This window comes from Fragaria vesca, linkage group LG1, assembly GCF_000184155.1.
Source record: "Fragaria vesca subsp. vesca linkage group LG1, FraVesHawaii_1.0, whole genome shotgun sequence".
Lineage (NCBI taxonomy): Eukaryota > Viridiplantae > Streptophyta > Magnoliopsida > Rosales > Rosaceae > Fragaria > Fragaria vesca.
Genome location: NC_020491.1, coordinates 17,586,994 through 17,603,455, shown reverse-complemented (window position 1 = coordinate 17,603,455; position 16,462 = coordinate 17,586,994). Strand labels below are relative to the sequence as shown.

Genomic DNA, 16,462 nt, shown 5'->3' with positions numbered 1-16,462 from the left:
GTAGTGTTGTGTGGTTAAAGATCATATCAGATCTGAGTGGCAATCTTGTAGTTCTTTTAAAAATAATGGTATTTTTGTCACTTCATCTAAAATATTGGGCCATGTTTGTTTCATTTTTATGATGGGCCCAAGTTATGTGTCCTAATTTGTTTAAATATTCTGACAAGTGGGTTTTTTGTTTTTTGAAATTTAGTTTGTTACTTATATGTAATTTACTCAACAAAATATAACTAAGTAAAACATAACGAAAACATAAAAATAATGGAAAGGTGAAGGGTGGATGGATCTCTGCTCCTTTAGGCGTCTTCATTGTGCTTCCGAGACCTCCCTTCAATGTGAAATTCGTACTCCCTTAAATAGAGAAGTTTCTTGCTCATCTTTGACTTCATATTTCCTTACAAGACTTGGATTCATACTCCTTTCTTGATATGGAATGGGAAAACCTTGAGATATCTCTTGTAGAACTAGGAATACATGTCTTCCTTGAATCCTCATCTGCATTATTGTCCTTGAAGCATTAGGGTTGATGGTTTTGTGACACGGAACTTGAGTTCTCCACAAATGTTTGCAATTTCCCGAGCAGATTTGCTGATCTAACCTATCTTCATTCAAACGATCATAACATGGTCTAGAAGTATCAAAATCGAGATCTGTAAAATTCTACAGAAAGTAGACATCTGTAGCTTTCCAATGATGTAAGGCTCATAGTCTGATTCGATCCGAGTAATTTCTTGTAATTCGGAAAAGTTAGCTGTTCTGCTCAGGCAGATTCTGGGACTTGAGATTGCAATCGCCTTTCAATCCTTATTTGCTCGTTTTAGCTCTTTTTCTTCTCTCTATGACACAAACCTATAAGAACACTAAAATAACGTAAATCAATCACAAATAAGGAAACTTAATGCAAAAACAAAGATTAGAAGACATATAAATATATGATAATATGAGCACATCAGAGGCCGGGGGTGGGGAGGGACATTTTTTGTCTTATTGGTGGACTTAAAGATTACGATGAATATGAAGAAATAGTAGGACTCAGAATAAGATCTCACGTTAGCTAGAAAATGTAACATCGGGAGTAAGATTTAATGGGTAGCAAGTAAAGACAACACCCGAGTAACACCCATGTGTAAAAAGGAGCAAGACCAATGCATCAAAAGTAGAGAATATCAACAAGAAAAACCCGAGAATCACATTGAGAACTACCCACCTGAGTACCAAATTCATCGGTAGTGTAACAAATAGAAAGCAACACCAGGGATAACACTTATGTACTAAAAACGGAAAGCAACACCTGAGTAAGACTTGGGGGGGACATAGTGAATCTTGTCACTCCCTTCAAAAAGAGCGAAGAAAATCGGGAGAAAAAAGGGGAGAGATGAAAATAATTCCGAGTAAGAGAACCTTCTTCCTCGGAGAGTTGGGGGTACAAGGGGTGTATGCCGTTACTCGGTTGTCACTTACACTTGGCGGCACACAATTTATTTGTAACTCTCCAAGTAAGATGATCCTCTTACTCGAGAGTTGGGGGAACATGTTGATAGTAGATATACCGCCAAGCATAAGCAACGACCTCGTAGACCGTCTTCTGGCCACGAAGGGCCCTACCCCCGATATACTTCCGGTAGACCGACATCCGGGCTACCTCGCCATGGTGAAAGATCATCGGTACCACATCGGAAAGATGCTCCTCCAAACTCTCCAAGAAGACACCATGATAAGAGATATGTGCACCTTGTCCCACATTGGAAATATGTAATATGAGGGAACCTTCCTTAGCTATAAAAGGAAGGCTTCCCATATGTAGAAAATATTTCTCTCTCTCTCTCTCTCTCTCTCAATCTCTACCCACTCCATGTTGGAGAACTCTTGTAACACCAAAGGCCTATTGACCATGATAGTAGAATCTTAAGTGGACGTAGCCATGTTCTCCGATGACATGGTGAACCACTATATGTCCTTGTGTCTCTTGCCCATGTTTCTTGTTCATGTTCATGCTCCACCGTGTTTCTATATAGCCTCCAGGATTATACAGAAACACGATGGAATTTAGATTTTCATCAATTGAAAATGACACTTATTTTGGTATAGTTTCAAGTGAGAAATTTAAACAATGAATTCCTTTGTTTTTAATTCATCAAAATTTAAAATTCCGTATCTAACAATAGCAAGCAAAGGAATTGATCTTTAATTCCATCAATTAAATTCCTACATTTTTTCCGTCATCCAAACGCAACTAGGGTTTTATAAGTGGGAAAGTTAGGAGTTGTTTATCCATCAAATTAAGTGCAGGATCCATCAAATTAAGTGCAGGATAAGCAATACGAAAAAGAAAAGTCTAATAAAAAGGAAAAAAAATAAAAATAAATAAAATGATCCATGTCCCTTCACGTCCCGTCTGTGATCTGTCTTTTCTCCCTCTCTGTTACAAATAAAACACATTTGGTTTGTGGGTTGTTTGGTCGCTGCTTCCCTCTGGGTCTCTTCTCCTCTTGTGCGTAAGTGACCTGGTCTCCTTCAGGTCCTCACGACGGGCAGGGGAGGGAGTCCTTTTCTCAATCTTCTTGTTTGCGTTTTCAGCTCACAATGAACGACCTCCTCACGGTATTCCATTCACTCTTCCCTCCTCCTTGTTTCGTTTCATTTCATTTCTTCTTCCTTTTGTCCTGATTCGGGGATTTGCGTTTTTTTTTTATATATAAAATATTGGGTGTTCTTTTGTGTCCTTGTGTTTCGGGTTTGTGAGTTAGGGAGGATCCTAGGATTTCTAGACCTTTGCAAGGAAACTGAACAGGCTGCATTGCTATTTCTTAATTACGGTTGATGACGTCTACTTCCTTTTTCCAATTCTGGGTTTCCCTTTCAATGCATGCTGCTGCATTTGTTAATTCCATATGAACTCGATGAGTTACAAATGATTAAAGGCATACATACCCCAATGGCAGTTCTGAACCAGACCAGTAGGACTGAAACTAACAACACTGGTCTAAATGAGACCCATTTTTACATCTGGAGTTATCTTACATAATTACTCGTCTACTGGTTCTGTTCAATACACATATAGTTTTCTTTACAATGTGCTACATAATATCAATTCAGCATTATTGGACCTTTTGGTTCTGCTTCTGTTTGTGTATATTTTCATAGAGTTCTGAGAAAGGATTTAGGTAATAGGAATTTCATATTTTAAGTTGATTGTTTTTTTTTTTTTTTTTTTTTTACATTTAGAGTTTTCTTATTGTATGTTTGACTTGATAACTACTTGCAGGATTCTTTTGAGATCCCTCGGGGTCAACCTCCTAGAAATGGAGATATTGAACTAGGAACAGGATCAACAGATATCACAATGAATTCTGGAGAACTTGGTTTGGAAAATTTCTTTAAAAAGGTACTTGCTGTCTCTTATCTTTTCTCCTTTTTTTCCCCAGAGATAATGGTTCTGTATGATTGGTTCATACCGAGTTTGAGTTTTGTGGATCCTGTTTACTGATATAATGTTTTTTTTTTCTTTTCCTCGCAGGTTCAAGAGATTGAGAAACAAAATGAGAAGCTAGATAAGCTTCTCAGAAAGCTCCAGGTATATATTGCTTAAACCCAACTCGTCAAACTTCCAACCTGTCTTATTATTTGCTAAACCATGTCCAAGACATGGTTCCTCACATTTCTGCACCAGCAATATTTGAACTTGTAACTCCAAACTAGTAGTAGTAAGGTAGCACTCTTGAATACAGCTTCTACCTTGATTATGGTCACACTACATTCAAGCTTGAAACTTGTTCTTCCATTATGGTTTTGTATTTTTCTTTTATTGGAATTTCAGATGTTTTTGATGCCAAAGTCACAAAGTGTAGGGCTGTGGATGATATTTAGCTAGGAGAGCTCTTCATGTTTCTGAGAATTTAAGTTAGTTATAAAGCGATAAACAATTATGTAAAGAAGTTAAAATTCATATTGCTGTCCATGTAGTAGAGCAATCAGTTTTAGTTAATCTGCATTACCATTCACCATCCGCCCTGCTAATTTTGCATTAGGAACCATCATATTAGAGTGCTGTACAATTTTTCTATATATTAATTTTTTGAGTTAGCTTTTGGTTGCCATACACAACAGCATGATCAATTACAAAGTGTTATATTTGTAAAGAGGCTTGGAGATATCTTATTAAAGAATCATTTTCCTGTGACATTTGAATGCAGGATGCACATGAGGAGACCAAGACAGTGACTAAGGCCCCTTCCATGAAAGGTTATTTCAAACTCGTTCTCTTTTTATTATGAGAAACCGTATTTGTCATATACTTTTTTTTGCCAGTATTTATAAGTAATGCCAGTGATTGGATTAGGATGAAGAAGTGAAGATAATTAATATAATTTGCATTGAGAAAAGGAGCAGAAAAGTCTGAAGTTACTTGAGTAATGAGAATAGATTTCAAGTACTTGCTATACTCCAGAATAATAATTTTAATATATTATTTTGTACGGTGCATCCCTGGATACTAGATAAATCGTAGGGTTTGGACATGGTAATTCCACTCTTGGTTGATAAATGGAAGTAGTCTCGATTAATGCTCGTCGCATTTATGCGCCATTACTTATTTTATTGTTGTGGTCCTGTAAAAAATGTCACATGCATGTACAGGGGTTTATTTATGATGCACTCAGTCTGTGCATGTGAGCACGCATGTGTACTGATATATTCATATTTTTAGTTTCTTTGTTAAGAAGTTTGCATGAAAATTCAATAGGCACTACTGCTTCAAGAAATGGACAAGTCCCACCTCTATTTGTTTGTTTCGTTCACTGCACTGTCTGTTCTATTTTTATTCAGCAAAGTTAGTCACCATTTGATCTCGTAATACTCAAAAATGACAATGGATCCTTTTTCCATGTTCAGCCATTAAAAAGCGAATGGAGAAAGATGTAGATGAAGTTGGAAAAATTGCTCGCTTTATAAAGTCAAAAATTGAAGAACTAGACAGAGAGGTATAATCTGACTCAACTTATAGCTGATTTAAACTCTATGTAGCAGGACTGCCCATCAGACTGATCCTTTTTCATAACAGAATTTAGCAAATAGGCAGAAACCTGGGTGCGGGAAAGGAACTGGTGTTGATCGATCGCGAACAGCAACAACTCTGTAAGTTGCATTCTGCCGTTGCCTTCAGAGTGTCTTTTGGTTTCGCCCTCCTCTGGTTTTGGTCTCCACTAGGATATGGACATTACTCATGTCTTTCACCTAAACATGCTTGCTGGAGAAAACTTATAATTTTAGGTGATTGTTCAAGTGATTAGGCAGAAAAAGAAAATAAAACAAAAAGGTATTTATTTGTGCATACTAGTGTTTTATTGGTTCAGATATAGTAATGGAATATTAGATGTGAGCCTAGTAGGCTAGGATTGATCAAAACTGGGTTGTCTTTTTTCTAGGTTATGCTAAAGAGTACACTGCCCGCTTCCATTCAATTCTACTTACTAGTATTTCTGAATTGTAACATTATATGATCTCATGAAAGTCTTGCTGAACCTGCAGCAAAGAAAAAAATATTGCAGTTATTGTTTTAGCATCTGCCTTGTATTTTACTTTCCAGTTTCCATATATGTCATTTAAATTGTTATATTGTGAAACTTCCATGATGTCCTTCTGAATCAAAATAACTAGGTTCAGCAATTTGCCTTTCCAGTATTTTTTTGTCTTTCCAAAATATCTTTCTTTTCCTTGAATATTTATCTGTCTGAACTAAAGTGTGGCTTAATGCGACTATATATGCCAACTCAACAGAATCTTACTTTTTCATATTTTACAGTGCTTTGAAAAAGAAATTAAAGAACAAGATGTCAGAATTTCAGGTAGGTCACACGCATACATTTACCTTTAACCTTGTTTCTTCCATCTGAGATATCGTCATCACAACTTAGAAATTCTTAATCTGCAGACTCTAAGAGAAATCATTCATCAAGAGTATCGGGAGGTTGTAGAGAGGCGAGTTTTTACAGGTTTGAGCATTGTATTGTCACTTATCTGTGGCTATTTAACTTTCTGTGATCTGAATATAAGTACCATTTCTTCTTTTTTGTGCTTTTCAGTGACGGGCACAAGAGCTGATGAAGAGGTGAGACTTGATGCACTGTTCAAATTGTGATTTATTCATACTGTTGTGAAAGGCCGTGTACTAATCGTTTAAAATGTACAGACAATTGAGAGATTAATTGAGACTGGAGACAGCGAACAGATTTTCCAAAAGGCAATCCATGAACAAGGGCGAGGCCAGGTTTGCCATTTTTATTTCTCCCTGCCCCCTGGACTTCTGACCACTTTTAACTGTCAGCACTGGGATATCCTAGCAACTTTGGATGAATTTTTGACGAACAATTTAGTTTGAGTTATAAGATTTACTAATTTGGAAAGTTTCTTTTTAAAGAATAATTATTAGTTTCTGGAGATGTCCTGCGTCCACTAGCCCATGGTGATTAAGATGATTGCTTCCCTTTTCACTAGTTTTCTATGTACCTGTAGATAACGGACACTCTAGCAGAAATTCAAGAGCGCCATGATGCTGTTAGAGACCTTGAGAAGAAGCTTCTTGATTTGCAGCAGGTATCTTTTTAATTTGTGGATGATGGGTATATCAGTAAGACGCCAAGTTAGTGAATAGTTCAATTCCAGCCTAAGTAATAATTTAGACTTTTGCTTGCAGTTTCATCAAAAATAAACCAATCATCTGAACCTTGCCATATATGATCTGCATAATTGGGAACGTTGCATTTGATCATCAGATGTTAATCACCTGCATAGTTATGTGGCTCATTAATCCTAGTTTGTACTTTTGTAATTACTTAATTCCAGCAAATAATAGGTGACAAATAGCCTTGAAAGCACTCCTATTAAATTTTCCGAACAAATCATAGCTTGAGAGCAAGCATCTATGTTTCCAATAGCTTGTATCATTTTTATTTATAATTTATTTTTGATCTTGTTGTGTGCTGTTGAGCCTGTGATATGCCACATAACTCTTAGAGCCGAGTGTGTGCTTTTACAGCCATAAATAGGGTGCTGTAGTTTCAGTATGATGTACCAGAAGCATGTCTACAGATAGTTGGAAGGTGTAAAATTAAAATGGAGAAGCATTCCTGTGTAAATTGTTTGTGTCTTTTCTGTTTTTCCCTTGTGTAAACTGTTAGGTTTTATGGCATAGTTTGGAAATTTATGTTAAACACCACCTCTTATGCAGATATTTCTTGATATGGCTGTGTTGGTGGATGCACAAGGGGAATTGCTTGACAACATTGAAACTCAAGTAAGTACCACAACAATCTCATGATTATCTTGAAATCCAAATTTGATGATTGAAAAACATGACTTTGAAGACGGCATACAAAGTCAAGTGTACAGATAATCAAGTAATTTGATTATTCTTTCCCTAGGTATCAAGTGCAGTTGATCATGTACAGCAAGGGAATACTGCTCTGCACAAGGCTAAGAAGCTACAGAAGAATTCTAGGAAATGGATGTGCATTGCGATCCTCATTCTTCTTATCATTGTCGTAATCATTGTGGTTGCCGTGTTGAAGCCATGGAGTAGCAACAATGGTGCTTAACCCTGCCAATTTATGATTGATGGATTGAATATAGCGAATTTGAAGCAGACACCACTGAGACTGAAGCGGTGAACTCCTCAAATTATTTGAATCTTATAATTTAGGTTCTGTGATGCACTCATTCTAATAATATTAATTGGAAGAATCTGTCATCTACAATTTACATATAGTATGAACACCCAACTGGTAATAAACTTGTTTAGATTTAATTCATATTTCACAGAATTGAGGTTCAAAAGTTGTGATCCATTCACTTTCCGAGTGGAATGGAAGATACTCGGCTGCACAGTAGCTACTAATTCTTCAACATTCTCCATGAGTGAGCAAGAAGCTTCCTCTTTCTCCATCAACTCGTACCAGGCTGAGTTCGATCATTTTTGGGACCAATGGTGACCAAATGTAACACAAGTTTTGCACAAGTCTAACTGGAGAATAAAAAAGAAAATTTTTATTTTTATTTTGAAGGCAATTATTGATCGGAATCTCTGAAGCTGAGTTGGAAGCTATTGTGCCGGATTATTTTGATGCCGGTTTCCCGACTTCCAACCATTCAAAGGTGACTGCGGGTTGCATGTTTCATACCCTCTCTGATTCCTGATGAAATGAGGGACTTCTACTAGACTTGTCCAATAAGGAATTTCTAAAACAAATACACCCATCCAGATCGATGTTAGAGCTCTTTACCTTATCACATTGACCCCCAATATTGATATTTTACAAACGTTGTCTGACCTGCACATCCTATTATAGATCATGTAAATAGGTTGGGGCCAGCACTTGCAAATGGAGTGGTCGTTCCATCAGGTCAATTCTTACACAAGTACACAACAACATTTGAGATTTTGAGGCAATAATCATATCAAGAGCTCAAGAGAATAGAAGGATATAAGAGGTGCTGTTTAACGTGGTGCACCTCAAGTTAGTCATCTGTTTTCTGTTGATGACTCTTATTTCGTCAAGGCATTCCAAATCGAAGACAGTATTTTAACACAAGTGCCACAATGGATGCACAACATGCTAATTTAGGATGTGTTGATAATGCCTTTGTACGATTAGGTATGATTCGCTCACCTATAAGTCATACTTTATTTGTCACTTGACTCACTTCTCCAATGTATGATATCTCCTCTCTAACACGCCCCTCACGTGCAATTTAATTTTTAGGTTTGCTGTTTGCACGTTAAACATATTAACAAACCAAACCCGGACCCATGACAACAGAAAGAACCAACTCATGACAAGAGAAAGAACCAAACAAACCCATGACAACTGAAAGAATCAAACATGGGCCCATGACACCCGAAAGAACCAAAACCAGGCTCATGATAGATTGAAGATGCAACTGGAGAGTGACCTGCTCTGATACCGATAAGTGTGATCCATAGATCATCATTGTACCAATATTGTCCTAATTTAACCACCTTAAAGGTGTTGGGTTTTAACAAGTGGTGGATACATAAAGTTATGTAAGTGGGGGACAAAAAAAAAAAAAAAAGAGTTGAGGCTAAGTAGGCTATGGAGACGGCTCAGTGTTCATTTCCACCTCTCTATTAATTTGTAGTTCTTTAGATAGTTAATTTATACTATTCTGAAAAATATCGAAGTCTTTTTTACCAATCATATGAAATCCTAATTAAGCACTATAAAATTACAAGCTTTCCAACTTCGAAACTTCAAAATATGAATTCAAGTTCAATCAGACCCTCCAAAACCAAAAATCCAATAAGAAAAGAATCACCTAAACTGATATCTAAAACCAAAAATCGAGAGAGCCATTGATCAGACCCGATGCCTGAGATATTTTCCTTTGTGGGATAGGAGATTCTTAAACAATAGGTGTATATGCCAAGTCGTGACAAGGGGAAAAATCAAATGAACATTGACATATATAAGAATCTGGTTAGCAGAAAAGAAAGTTCAATGGGGGCAACTGCCCTCTCCGTCCGCCTATGGTTTTGGTTTTAACCACAAAAAATCTCGGTATAATTAATTATGATCCACCCACTTATAAATAATATTCTATTTGTCATTTTTTTAATATGTGATCTCTCCTCTGCAACAACCAATTCAAAAATGGAGAACATCAAATTTATAAAGAATGAGATGTTTTGGGGATATTGTGCTTGCACATGTGATGTTCCACCACTTGAAATTGCTCGGATGTCCATCAAATCATGGCAAATTTGTGTCTAAATTGGATATGAATAAAGCTTATGACACGGTGGATTGATACTTCCTTGAACAAGTTCTGGTGAAAATGTGCTTCCTAGGCCTGTAAAATGGGCAAGGCTGGGCCTACCCGGCCTTAAGATATGATAACCCATATACTATCCGGCCCTGAGTTTTTTCAACTGTATATATAAAATGGGCAGGGTAGGGCCAGCCCTATCAAAATATTTGGGTCAAAATGGGCAGGGTAGGGTTGACCCTATCAAAATATTTGAAGCCCATGCCTGGCCCATGGCCAGGTAAAGTTTAGGTCAGAAAAGCCCGCTTGTGGCCCAAACAATAAAAGGAATTAAATTCAAAGTTATTTCTCAACTTATTGAAGAAAAGAGAGTAAAAGTATTAGATTTAATTAAAAAAATTACTTTTAGAGTTAATTTTTGTTGTGTAAATGAAATTGTAATACATTTAATACAGTAATCTAATATTTAATACATGAAATTGTCACTAATTCATTTATGTAAATACATATAATTACCTAATTAGGCAGCGTTGGGCTTGGCCGGCCCTAAATTATACCATATGCGCAGGGCCATGGGCCGGCCCAAGGCTTCAGAAGTGTTGCCCATATCCTGCCCGTTTTAAAATGGGCCGACCAAAGCCCTCCCGCCCAGCCCAAGCCCTAAAAACTGGGCTAAGTTTGGGCGTGCCCATCGGCCCTGGGCAAAGATTACAGGCCTACTGCTTCCACCCCACTTGGGTTAAGCTTGTTGTATCATGTGTAACTTCGGTCTCCTATTCTATCATTGTCAATGGCTCTCCTAAAATTTTTGTCAAGCCCTCAAGGGGTCTTAGACAGGGTGATCCATTAAGCCTCTTCCTATTCTTATTCATCAACGACATGCTTTCTTCTACGATAAGGAAAATCTATGAAAATCTCCTACATGCAGTTAGCATAAGCAATGATGGCCCTCGTGTGAGTCATCTCTTTTTTGTTGACGACTTAATCTTCTTCCTCAAAGCTACTAATTGTGAAATCTTATCAGATAACTACATCACTATTGTTGTGCATCTGGCCTATATATCTATCAATTTCCACAAGTCATCTTTATTTTTCAGCCCTAATAAGAAGCCGAAAATTGTTTATCTAATCAGCTATGTTTTGGGAATGACTACTATTTCAAATCCAGAAAATTATCTTGGATTACCAAAAATCTAGGGAAGATCAAAGGTAAAAGCTCTTTCATATATATATATGTTAAAGATAGTATTGAGAAGAAAATTTCGGGATGGAATTGCTCTCAGCTCTCAAGTAGGGAAAGAAATTATGATTTAAATCAATTTTTATGGCTGTCTTGACCAGAGGCGGAGGCAGTACAGCCCTTGGTAGGGCTCAAGCCCAACCAAGAATTTTGGGCCAAAAAAAAAAAAACTAGGTAATATACAATTTTTATTTGTGTGTTATATACCCAAGCCCAACCCATGATTTTTTTTTTGATATAGCCTAATCCCTAATGGCCTAATCGGCTAATCCTTCTCAGTTCCCAGCAGCCAGCATCTCTTCTCTTCTCAGTGACTCAGTCTTCTGAGTCTTCTCTCATTCTCCGATTTCTCTCTTCCTCTCACTGTCAGTGTCTCACACCACTTGCCGCCTGACCCGCCTCCACTCCCTCCAGGCCTTCTAGTCCTCCACGACCACGGCTCCACCGTTTACCTCAGTTAAGGGGTTAAGCCCTCTGTGGCTCCGTGAGTGAGTGAGTCATCTTTCTCACTTTAATAGATCTACTTCTCCTTAGTCCTTACTCAAGACTCAAGAGTCAAGCTGGAATTAGCTCATGTTGTGTTTGATAGGCTGTATTGAATTGTTGATTTGTTGTTAGTTGTTACTGTTATTATAATTATTTGAAATTTGATGTGTATGTCTGTATGAATACGATTTGTTGAAATTTAGAGTGTTGAATCGAGTTAGGGACTTAGGGTTATGAACTTATGATTTCTAAGTTTTCTGTTGATTGATTTTGGAGGCTAAGCATCATAGATGGATTAGATGCAGGGAATTATTAATTATGATTTAAAGTTGTGTGAATTAAAACTTAATTTTCACACTCATAATTGTAATGTGATGTTATTTATTCGTTTCCGGCTGTATTTTGTTTCTCTAATACTGAATGGTGTATTGGCAGCTAAAGCGGAAGAGCTATGAAGTAAGAACTTGGTTGGATTCTCATTATTTTCACTAGTTCTCTGCTCTCAGGTTTGTCTCTCTTACTTTGTGTCTTTCTATATGAAGTATAAAACATGTCTAATGATTTTGAATGAACTATGAGTTTGATATTGTCTTTTAATCAATAGGTGTTAGAGTAAAATGTCGAATACAGGGCCAAAACCGAAGCGATTAAAAAAAATTACTGGATGGTTTCAAAGAACTAATGTCTCCTCTTCAAGTTCAAATTCAATTTCTAATCCTTCCATATCTTCTCCAAACATTGATCATCCAACTCAACCTTCAGAGTCTCCAAATATAGATGATCCACCACAATCTGTAGAGCCACCAAATAGGGTCAATGCTCTTGAACGTGATCCTGGATTACGTTCTCCTATATGGAAATATCCAGTGAATGAGCGTGACAGTGTTCGAAAAGCCTATATTTTGTTGGGGCCGTTTCAACCTGAGTTGGTGTTTCCATTATCAGAACATAGGGATCAACAACGTAGATTTCAGTATTCTTGGTTCAAGGACAATTCATGGCTTGAGTATTCAATTGCTCTTGATAAAGCATATTGCTTTCCTTGTTTTCTTTTTGACACTGAAAATTCGAAAAATCATGCATTCACTGTTGAAGGGTTTAGAAATTGGAAGAGAGTTTGTGTTAGTGATAATATGTTTATGAAGCATGTAGGGGGCATTACATCTCCACATAATGCTGCAATGCAAAAATGGGATTTGTTAAGAAACCTAGAGAAGCATATTGAAACAATTCTTGAGTCAAGATCACGAAAGGATGTGGAAGACAACCGAATGAGGCTTAAGGCTGCAATAGAGGCTGTTAGATTGCTAGCTAATCAAGGAGCTCCTTTTAGAGGGCATGATGAATCCGAAGATTCCTTGAATCAAGGATATTTTAAGGAAGTTATAAAATCCTTTTCAAGGATGAGTGTGGAGGTGGAGAAAGTTGTTTGGGAAATGCTCCTAGAAATGCTAAGTACACTAGTCCAACAATTCAAAAGGAGCTCCTAAATATTCTTGGTAACAAAGTGAGGGGCAAGATACGTGATGAAGTTGGGAATTCCAAGTATTGTATTCTTGTTGATGAAGCAGTTGACACTTCTAGTAAGGAACAAATGGCAATTATTCTGAGATTTGTTGATTCTTAAGGCCTGATTCGAGAAAGATTTTTTAAGATTGTGAGTGTTCCTAACACTACCTCACAAACTCTTAAAAATGAGATCTCGAAAGTACTTACTATGTATAATCTTCAAGTGAGAAATATGTGTGGTCAAGGGTATGATGGTGCTAGTAATATGAGGGGTATTTTTAATGGATTGAAATCATTATTTCTTCAAGAGTGTCCATATGCATATTTTGTGCATTGCTTTGCTCACCGTTTGCAGTTGACATTAAATGCTACAGCTCAAGGAGTGCATGACATTTGGGAATTCTTTTCTACCTTGAGTTTTATTGTGAATTTTCTTGATTCTTCTGCTAAGCGGCATTCTGCATTAAAAGAGGTGAGAAAGGAGGAAATTGCAAATTTGGTAGCTTATGGGGAACTTCAAACAGGTAGTGGTGCTAACCAAATTTGTACTTTGCAACGAGCTGGTGCTACTCGTTAGAGCTCACATTCCCGTTCTATTAAGGCTCTTATTGAATTGTTTAGTTCAATAAAGATAACTCTTACTGATATGGTTGATCATGCACCTAGGGAATTGCAAGGACAAGTTAAGGTTGTTTTAAGGAAGTTGAGGACTTTTGATTTTGTGTTCTGTTTGCTTCTAATGAACAAAAAAATTACTGAAGTTCTTTGTCAGACATTGCAGCGAAAATCTCTCGACTTTGTGCATGCTATGAACTTTGTTAGACATACAAAGTACCTTCTTCAAGATATGAGAGATGAAGGCTGGAATGATTTGGTATGCAGTGTGGAATCTTTTTGTGAAAAGCATGATCTTGATATGCCTAACATGAATGCTTCTTATAATGATGGTACGGGTCGGGCTTGTCAACAAATGAATTTCATTACATTTGAGCATCATTACCGTATAGAGGTTTTCAATGTTGTGATTGATTTTCAGTTGAGTGAGTTGAATAGAAGGTTCTCAGAAGAAGCATCAGAACTCCTTATACTTAGTTCAACTCTGGATCCTCATGATAACTTCAGGAATTTTAAATGTGAAGATGTTTGCAATCTTGCAAAGCAGTTTTATCCTAAAGATTTTGATGATGGTGAAATGTATGCTCTAGAATCAGAGTGTGTATTTTATGAGATAGATATGCGTGGTGATCCTAAATTCAAAAATATGGAGTCCATTTCTGACTTGTGCCGCACCTTGGTTCAAACGAGGAAGTCTGAATTTTGCCCTATGCTTTATAGACTGATTTGTTTAGTTTTGACTATTCCTGTCTCTACTGCTACCACTGAAAGAGCATTTTCAGCTATGAACATCATTAAGAATAAACTTAGAAACAAAATGGGAGATGAGTATCTTGGTGATTGTATGGTCCTTCACATTGAGAAAGAGTATGCTGAATCTGTTACCAATGAGGAGGTGATTAAAGAGTTTGAAGCTTCATCAACTCGTCGAGTTAAATTTAGTTAGTTTATGTTATAGTATTGTATTGCATTGCATTGCACGTTTATTTTAATAATTTAGTTTCTATTGTAATTTTGCATATGCATTAGAGGGGTAAAGGCTCATTATGTCCCCCCCCCCCCCCCCCGGCCTAGGTGTATCATTTTCTTTCAATTAATAAATTTCTCTCGCACCGTCGAGATTCTCCATTTTTTTTTCTTGGTTAGGAAGTTCAAGCCCAACCAGGATTGAAATCCTGGATCCGCCACTGGTCTTGACATACCCAATATTAGTTTTCAAGTTCCCCTCCTCCTTCTGTAACAAAATCAATGCTTCTTTGGCAAAACTTTTGGTGGAGCAACAATGGTTCTCTTGGTATTCACTAGAAGAATTGGGGATCTTTGGCTAAATCCAAAGACGAGGGAGGTATGAGGTTTCATGGACTGGCAGATTTTAACTTTGCTCTCCTAGCTAAACAAGGTTGGCACATTCTTCAATCTCTAGAAGCAGTAGGTACGTGTGGTCAAACACAGGTATTTCCCCACCATATTGCTCTTTCTTTCAAGCTACTAAGGGAAACTCACCATCATGGTCTTGGTCAAGTATTTTAGAAGGAACACCTCTTTTACAAGCATGCACTACTTGGTATAAGGTACAGCAAAGTCATGATACAAGGTACAACTTACTATGTCTACTTTTATCACTTCTCTGGTCTGAAACCTTCAACAATCCAATATGATTGAGGTGAAAGTCTAGAAATGGATTTGAAAGGTTAGGGCCACTCCTAGTGTAACGCCCCAGACCTTATTTAACCCTTATTTGATCGTTTATTGTCATTTGGACGGTAAACGAGCATCATTTTTACTTTTACCTTAGATTCTGAGCTTTTAGTGGCTCTAAAAGTTGACTTTTTCATTCATCCAAAATTTGAGAAAACTTTCCGCATTAAAGTTGTAGAGGACGTCGAACTGAGTTCGTGGACACATGGCACACATAAATCGGAGTTCATATAAGGAAGTTGTGGTCATAACACTAAAGTTACTATTTAAAGAAAGCTACTATAAATAGAAGGGGGAGTTTCCCCATTTGGGGAACATCTATTTTCAGAAAGGAAGAAAGTCTCTCTCTCCACCAGCACGACCCGTGACGTCGACCTGACCCGGATCAGTTTTTCGACGATTCCTTCGTCGTCCAGTCACCTCTGATGATGCCATAGGTGGCGTTGGAAAGTTCTCTTCCTCCCTTATCTATCTATGGCAGCCTTGTAGATTGATTCAAGGTGTACGAAGCGCAGCAAGTCAAGAACAATCCGTGAGGGACCGTCTCAGCAACCTGATCGGTTCTGTCTCCTCCGGCCAACTTAGGCGGAGCCACATGCATCCTGAAGGTCTTCCCTTGCATAGAAAACCCTTAAAGGGACTCAAGCCAATATTCGATCTAGGTAAGGAGAATCGAAGAATTGAAATTCTAGGGTTTATGAAATTGGGATTTGAAATTGGTTTTCGTGTTAGTTATGAAAGTTGTTGTGCGTATTGAGAGGAAGATGGTGTTAAATTTTGGAGGTCATTGGTGGTGGTGGCCGCCGCCATTGCCGACGGCGTGTGGGAGGCGTGTGCCTGCGTTTCTAGTGGCTTGTTTTAGCCTGTTAACTAGAGTTTTCCGATATGAATCCACGGACATGCAATTCGTCAATTTTGGTTAACATATAAGATTGTTAATGTCAAGACCCACCCCGGATTTCACCCTGAAACCCGAAGTAAATCCTGCGGGGATCACCTCCAAGGAAAATTTACCAAAATTTTTGGCATAACCTCCCTTGAAAATGGACAACCCTTCCTAACTAAAACACCTGCAAACACTTCTGACTGTTCCAACTCCAACCTTATAAACTCCTGGAGCCTTCGTGCTCCTCA

General features: G+C 37.6%; 2 protein-coding genes across 2 annotated transcripts; both read left to right on the top strand.

Moving 5' to 3' along the window:
- Window positions 1-2,438: 2,438 nt before the first annotated feature.
- LOC101310642 (putative syntaxin-131-like) lies at window positions 2,439-7,811 on the top strand. The gene is made up of 13 exons (XM_004288357.1): window positions 2,439-2,601; window positions 3,266-3,385; window positions 3,518-3,574; window positions 4,194-4,242; window positions 4,891-4,979; window positions 5,060-5,133; window positions 5,801-5,843; window positions 5,930-5,990; window positions 6,081-6,106; window positions 6,188-6,265; window positions 6,511-6,591; window positions 7,226-7,291; window positions 7,419-7,811. Exons 1-13 carry the CDS (start codon window positions 2,584-2,586, stop codon window positions 7,590-7,592), a joined length of 936 nt encoding a protein of 311 aa, XP_004288405.1. The 5' UTR covers window positions 2,439-2,583; the 3' UTR covers window positions 7,593-7,811.
- A 4,312-nt stretch (window positions 7,812-12,123) lies between these two features.
- Window positions 12,124-14,576, top strand: LOC101308327. The gene is made up of 4 exons (XM_004289407.1): window positions 12,124-12,804; window positions 12,909-13,103; window positions 13,371-13,539; window positions 13,777-14,576. Exons 1-4 carry the CDS (start codon window positions 12,124-12,126, stop codon window positions 14,574-14,576), a joined length of 1,845 nt encoding a protein of 614 aa, XP_004289455.1.
- The last annotated feature ends 1,886 nt before the right edge of the window (window positions 14,577-16,462 follow it).